The 7,668-nt window shown below is 42.8% G+C and overlaps 1 protein-coding gene across 1 annotated transcript in view; it reads right to left on the bottom strand.

Moving 5' to 3' along the window:
* Positions 1-7,063: 7,063 nt before the first annotated feature.
* The window catches only part of RAD54B (RAD54 homolog B (S. cerevisiae)), a 65,855-nt gene continuing 65,250 nt past the window's right edge, over positions 7,064-7,668 (bottom strand). The window contains exon 14 of the mRNA XM_009324420.1: positions 7,064-7,668. This exon is cut by the window's right edge and continues 223 nt beyond it. Coding sequence (XP_009322695.1) covers positions 7,641-7,668 — 28 coding nt within the window. The 3' untranslated portion in view covers positions 7,064-7,640.

Here is a 7,668-nt window from a genome sequence, read left to right as displayed (position 1 = left end):
ATTTTAGATCCCAAGGAGCTTTTGAAGACAGTCAGTGACTGTTAGTCAGTCACAGACCTCGCAGACCTGTACTTTCTCCATACTCCTAACACAGTCCAGATCACTTACATTGGAAAGAGCCTTTGGAGGTCATCCAGTCCAACCCTCTACTCGGAGCAGGGCCAACTTCAATGTTAAAACAGGTTGCTCAGGATTTTCTTCAGTCCAGTTTTGAAAATTGCCAAGGATGGAGCTTCCACAGCCTTCTGGGAGGCCTCTTTCAGTGCTAATCTCTTTTGCTGTGTTTTTTTTTCTTTTCTTTATATCCAGTCAGAATTTTTCCTTCTGACGTTCATAACTGTCACCTCTTATCCTTTTGTTGTGCACCTCTGATGAGTTCAGATCTATCTTCTCTCTAAAACCCAGGTCAGATGTCTGACCTCCCCCCTACACAGCCAAGTGTTGCATGCAATTTGGTTAACTTATCTTCACACCACTGCTATCAGATGAAGAGTTATTAACTGCACTTATGAGGCAGAGCATAGAGACTAAAGACAGCAACTAAAAGTCAGAGAAACGAAAAGTCAAAGACATTGACTGATTTGGAATGCCCCGTTAAGGTATTAACGGTACCAGATTTCCATGTATGTAGAAAGCACAAATTCTGTTCACATCAGCTGCAACTCAACTTATTCCCAGATCACTGTCCGTCCTCTCAGCCGGATGAAGCAAGGAAACAGAAAATGTGTTCATGCAAGACTTCATTGTGATGCATATGTACAGGGCCATTAAATGTCCGCAAGGCAATGTTAATCCCGAAAGCCTGCAGCTTGCAAAATAGTATCTGTATCCTTTAAGAGGTCATGTTGCAATGAAGGTTGCAAATATTTTCATCTGGGTCATACTTTCAAATTTCCAGTGATTCACAAATGAATAGCAAAGAGAATTCAATGACTCTAAAAGCTTATAGAGGTCAGCTGAAAGGAAACAATCACTTTACCAGTGACTTCACGGGCATTTGCCAAGAGCAGGAGAATGGTGAGGCTTGGGAATCATGGGGTCCATTACAGCATCTGGAGGAGAGCATCCTCCCTCCTTTCACCAAACTTGATGGTTCTTTCTTTTTAGTAGCGGTATCTGGTTCCAACCTTGATTTCTCCACCATCTCATCCCCACCCATCCTGCTCGCTTAGCAGGACCTGGCCTTCTTTGGCTTCTCTACCTGACTCTATACCTCATCTTAGCCTTTGCCTGCCCAGTCTCAGCCGTCACTCCTACCTGTCCATCTCCTTGCTCCCCTAGGTCTCCTCCACTTCCTTGTCTTTCTCTGTGCCAATCCTGATCTCACTGGTTTCCTTATCCCATAGTACCAGTCTAGTTTTACTGCTCTGACCCGATTCTTTTTCCTCCTTGAGGCAGACGGGATGTTGGTAGGCTGATTTAGCACACAGATGAGACAGTTCCTCGCTGTCAGCTGCTGCATTTGTACCCTGCCCAGCAGAGAGCAACTGGAAACAAGAACTACAGGAAGAATCCCTTGAAACAACTTGGGCCGGACTGCATTTAGTCACTCTGTGGAATGTGGTGTATTCAGGGCCTGATCACAGGTAAAACCTATGAGGGAATGCAGCTTGCTCAAACTGGTAAAACCTAGCAGTTCTGAGTCTCGTACAAGCCTGGCGTGGAAGAAATCAGGAGACATTTTAGCTGCTCAAAAGAAAGAAGTTTTTACCGTACATATTCCTACTGCCTTTTTCTTGCAAATATTTATAAACTGGTGCAGATTCTAAGGGGAACAGTGAAAAACATGCTAATACAGAAGTCATACCTTTTCCTCCCATCTTTTCCCACCTCTATTTTAAGTCCTAATCCAAAATATGAAGGCAAGAAGGCATTTCAGCAGAAGGGTTTCCAGTTCTGGAATAAGGACAAAACAAACTCTTTTCTCCTACCCACAGTGTCAGGAACAGATCAGCCATTTTTGCTGAAGCTTTAGACCCAACACAAACATAAATCAGCCTGGCAGCAGAAAATTGATGGGGGAAAAATTTAGTCCAAACAGGAAAACTTTCAAAGAAACAAACAAATGAGAAGAGTGCTGGCCAGCTTTAGTGTTCGGAAGTACTGCTAACCCCTTCTGCATTTGTAGTACATATATCAAATACGTCATCAGCATGAGCAACCCACAGTGGCTCATCTACTTAACTCAATGATTTGGGCATCTAATCCAGATCCCAAGTCTGCAAGGTTTAGGATAAGCCTTGCCTCCTGCACAGAGCTCTGTTGACTCAGTGAGGCTGTGGAGACCCGTGTGTCCAAACCAGCCACAGGACAGGACGAACACCCCATCAAAGGCAACACCTTCCAACTGGAGGGAGGAAATTTCAGGCTGTACTTCTATTGTTGAGCAAACTCCATCCCTCAGAAGGAACTTTGAAAAGTCAAGGGTCACGAGGGAGCTCACTGTTACATGACATAACTCACACTTGAGAAAACTAAAGCCTGGGCCAAGGCAGTCATAATAAAGAGAGGGAAAAGATCTTTGGCTAATTGACAGAAAATACCCAAAAAGCTAGCTTGGAGGGGCACAGGCTTTTGTCACAGTGGCTGACATTTTGCATATTTGGAAGGAAATGAATTAGAGGAGAATGAAGAGCTTATGTTGTCAAGTGGGTATAAATCAAACAAAGCAAACAAAGGAGCACAGGGAGAACTCAGGCTGACATCAAGGTTGAGAGAGAGGAGAAGAGGTTGGAAGCAGCAACAGCTGCAGATGCTTTTAGACAGACATATTTCCTTCAAATCAGCTTAGATTTCCACACGTTGATGAAAAGCCGGGTGAAAGGTAGCAGCAACCAATGCACCTAACCAGGGAGTCTTCTAGCAGAATACCCACAAGTTGGTTGCAGTGTTCAGTATTACTTATCTGGGTCCTGACTCGTGGTGCTTGTGCAAACACGTATTGCCCCTCAAGAGTGGAATGCTGCATCATATGTTATAAATCCTGTAAGTACCTACATCTACAAAAGCAGTCTTGCTTTTGAACTAAGTAAGAGCACACAAGGCCTTGTTAAAGACAGATTTCAATTCAGCTTATTCTTCAGTTACTCTATAAAGCCAAAAGTGGTTTTCCTCATTGTTCTTTATAGCCTTCCCAGATCTTCTAGCCACAAATACATCATTTATTTAAGCCACGTATAAACAACTATGATTTACGTGAACTTTTCATTCAATAGAAAGCACATGAAAGAACTACTTTCCTTCTGTGTGTTACTTGCCTGCAAGGGCTGGAGTCTCTCTTTGCAAATTCCTGGTGGTAACTCCAAGCAGTTGTCAAAGCTTGTTCCATATTTGGCATTTTAAGAGATTCCCGTGAGTTTATTCCATTACAGAATCATTCAGTCACCACTTGGCACCTTTTTTGCACCAGATAATGAGTCAAAGAACTTCATGATCTCTGAAAAAGGCAGACCCTTAACCGGACTTGATGTCAACCTCTTGTCAGAAAGCAAGATATGCCTACTGCAGTTGTCATACAAACTTGTATGACATCCAGGCTTGTTATACCGTTCCTTGTCTGACAATGAGTGAATAGAGTTATAATTCAGATTGCTATTCTGCAAGTGAATAATGATATAGGGTCACCATGTCAATCACAAAGAAACTTGAGCCAAGATGGATAAAAGCTGAATCAACAAAAACAGTCATGTGAAACCAGTTAAAAAAAGCCTTGCTGCAATATACAGAAATAAATAAAACACCACCCCTTCTGCTTTTTAAAATCAAGGTTGGTCTCAGTCGAGAACATGCAGTACGCTTGCCTCTTTGGCAGTATGCCCTATACAAGAAGTACCAGAATTTCTCCAAAATCCCCTCCTCCCAGCTAAAAGCTGGCAAGGAACACACTGATTGCTGAATCTGAGGGCTGGCTGACAACCCTCCCTGCCCAGCGTGATTCAGAGCCCTGCAGTAGCCGTTCTAAGATTAGCAGAGCGTTCCCTAAGAGCACATGCCTTCGTGATCTCTTCTCCCGTCAGGGTGAGCACTCCTCTCTGCGCCCACTGGTGCAAAGCAGCTCAAACCGGTGTAATTCAATGGAGTGCCCTATGACACGTCTCGGCTCAGATGGAGCACACCCTGACTTGATAACCCTCAACACCTCACACTTATAATGGCAGCTGGATGTTTAGCTGGCACTGAACTCGCCACTTGCTGCCTCAGGCATACCTCTACACTCTGTACATTTTTGCTGATTCTGTAGCACTAATAAATGTCAAATACTCACTGGCAATCTTTGCTTAGCATTTGCTGAAAAAATGCGCTGCTCGCCAGTGTGCTTACACCTGTGGTTTCTGCTGCTCTTGTTTTTCATGCTGCACTGAAGCAGCCACCATTTGAGACCCATTGCTAGGCAGACCTGCCTTATTCTTTGGGGTGGGTCCATAAGAACCACCACTTGGTGGACAAACACTTTCATCCTTCAAAAACCAGAACAGCCAGCCAAGTACATTAATAAAGACCTTATGTTTCAAGCATAGACCACAGCCATGGCTTAACAGCCCTTGCCTCCCACTTTCTGCAGAGCAAGTCTTGGGTTTAGGAAACTAGGACTGATTGGCAGGACCATGCAACATAAACTACATAGTGTTTTACAGCTGGCATCACTGGCAGTGAATCCAGAAGCCACATCTGAGACCATCTGCTAGGACCTGATACTTGCCTTTCAGCACCAGCCTCCTTCCTCATCCTCTAGGGTTTCACGATCGTTAAGAGAAGAGGCAACATGACCTTGTAGAGACTTGAAATCCTCAATATACCTTATCAGTCAACAGTCAGATTAGGGTAAATTCACCACAGGGACTTTTCCTAGTAGACATTTCTCACCTATGGGTGAAGAAATTCACACGTCCACATGCTGCACTCTGTATGAAAACACTGATTATTATAGTATGTGAGCAGGATGTGCTGGTCTCATTTTGCAGGCTGTTATAGACTACTGTGGGAGAATCACAGATGGCGTAATAGATTAGAGTCTGTATTCATGCTTCCTATATTTTCCACAACCTATGCTGCCAGTGAGAAACGTAATTTTCCAGGATTCATCAAATTTCAGAATCAGATTTTCAATTTGCATCGTGTAATGACATGTGCAACCTGTTATTTGGGTAGTAGTGTCTTACCCAACCAACCAAGAAGAATATGCATACTTCCATCATGCCCGGAAGTCATGAAGGGTTAAGGAGGGGTGTACATTTGGCTGGCCGGGTGGATCCTGGAGGAGCGTTCCACTGAGCATCACCATGCAGCTGCCACCGCCAGAGATCTGGGGCAGCTTAGCGTAGCAGGGCACAGACAGGGAATCGTACTGAAGCTGTAACTGGCATTGCGCGTGTTCATATAGGCTGCTTTGGGCTTCTTAACCTTGAAGCAACATTACTTAGTGTGATAGCCCATATGCCAGAAATCCCTCCCAGAACAATGATCTGAGCCTGGATCAGCTTCACACATACAGCAGTATGTGTCTGGGGGCTCATCTCCTCTGGCCTCCCGAGAGCTCCACGGCAGTCCATCACCAGCTTTTATTTTATTTATTTAAAAACTGCCAAAATAAAACTACCCTGGAGGCCAAACAATAAAAGGGCTTCTCTGCCAGACCTCTGTTCTGTCAGCATGCACCTACAGCTGTATTGTGCAGAGTGGTGCATGACGTGACAGCAAGTAGGATTCTCTGAGGGCAGGACTCAACAAGTGAGGTGAGAAGTCCTGCTGAGATACCCCTGAGGGACTGCCTTAGGCAGAGAAGATGAAACATGGCACGGTGTGGATCCTGGAGCAAACTTCCTTCTCTTAAATGCCCAGGTTTCCTCAATGGCACTGCCACTTGGTTTGCTCCAAACCAGAGTAGGCTCGTGTGTGTTCAGTGGAGACGACCAGGGTCTCACAAACAAAACAGAGATGGAACCAAATTGGCATCTACTTGTTCATGCAGATGCAAGAAACCACATAAGAGATCAGCATCAGTAGAGAGCAGAGAATGCCGGCATGCTTCCTACAGACAGGGACAGGAGCACAACTTACAGAAACTTATGGGCATCACAGATCAAAGTATGATCAGTCTCAGATAATTATTAATTACAATAATCATTATTATACTTATTGGCTAGAATCTCTTTCTTGAGTTACAAAGCTGCAGACAAACGTTGCCCTTGCTAATTAATATAAGTTGTGGGAGCTGTAAGATACCAGACAGCCTTTTGTCTAACAGCGAATGGGCACCACAGCAGCACAGCACCTGGATAAGCTTGACCATCACGCTCCACCGTATACAGGGTGAAGAACAGGCTCTTTAACAGCCAGCCTAAAATGTTAGACTTAAACTCTACCTATTAGCATAATTCTAATTGTTACCAAGAACACGATTTGCATGCCAGAAAGATCTTCGTTATTGATGACTCTCTCAATCATTCTCTCATTTTGGTTTTCATTATCTTCTGGTGTTGTTCAGCATTTAGAGTCAAAGGAAACTCAAAAAACCCTCTGAAATAAATGTGGTTGGTGGAGAAAGGTCAGTGCACATGGTTTTCAGTTCCCAAACTGCATCGAAATGCAAGGAAAATGTTTGATGATGGGTTAGGATGGACTGTGAACTCAGCGACAGTCTAGGGAAAGGGAGAGCACTAACTGTTATAACGCGGAGAAAAAAACAATTTTAACTGTTTTCAGCAAGTTGGTTGGGTTTTTAGCCACCGCTATCACAACATGTACCAAATATCCAGAGGTTGTACATCATGTGCCATGATGTAGGATTATCACAATGGAGCCCTATTCTTGCTCAAGGTCTTTCAAATTCTTTAAGTTTGCCGTATTTCTGAAAATTATTCAATCTTCTGTTTTCCTGGGCATTTCAAAGTACTTAAAAGCTGTAAACTGACTTCAAACTTTTGCACCCTCAGAAAAGAAGAAAAATATAGTAATTATAAAAATATAGAGTGAAAATGTGTGCAGTACTCCAGTGTTTGGCAAAAAGTGTCCTTAAATGTAGTTAGCTAGAAACTAGATAAGCCTGTACTCTCTCTGTCTGAGAAATGAAGTTTGTTTATTTTCTCAAGTAAAAGCAATAGGTGAATTTCAGAATATTTTGACACAGTATCAACCTGTGGTCTCAGAATTTTGGACCTCAGTGTCTATTGCTCCGAGTTTCATTAAATTGTAAATTCAAGGGAACAATCACCTACCTTGTTATAAATCCACAGATACATAACTTTTCACTGTCAAAACAAAAATCCAACCAGACTTTTGTTAACAGCGTATACATGTATATAGGATTGCCTAATCTTATAAAATTTGGCTGAAGAGTTGACAGCTTTGCAAGCAATAAATCATTATGATCAAATGAAAACTATAAAACAAAGTAGACATACATAGGAATGTGCATAAAAACAATCTTACTAATTATGATATCAAAGGAACAGAAGACTGGAAAGCAAAGTTAGTTTTAAGAATCTGTATTATAATTATAGTAAGTATGATTAACCTACTAATACCTGGAACTTTGTATAAACGCCAGGAATCACATTTACCCAGAAAACTCGTCAGAAATACACAAAACAGAACTTGGCAAAAAGAACAAAAGGTAACTGCACGTCAGGTGTTTGCTATACCTATGAGGAGGAGGATGCAAGTGGTAGG

Source organism: Pygoscelis adeliae, unplaced genomic scaffold, assembly GCF_000699105.1.
Source record: "Pygoscelis adeliae isolate BGI_AS28 unplaced genomic scaffold, ASM69910v1 Scaffold145, whole genome shotgun sequence".
NCBI lineage: Eukaryota > Metazoa > Chordata > Aves > Sphenisciformes > Spheniscidae > Pygoscelis > Pygoscelis adeliae.
The sequence above is the reverse complement of the archived record's forward strand: the minus strand, read 5'-3'. Positions and strand labels throughout refer to the sequence as shown.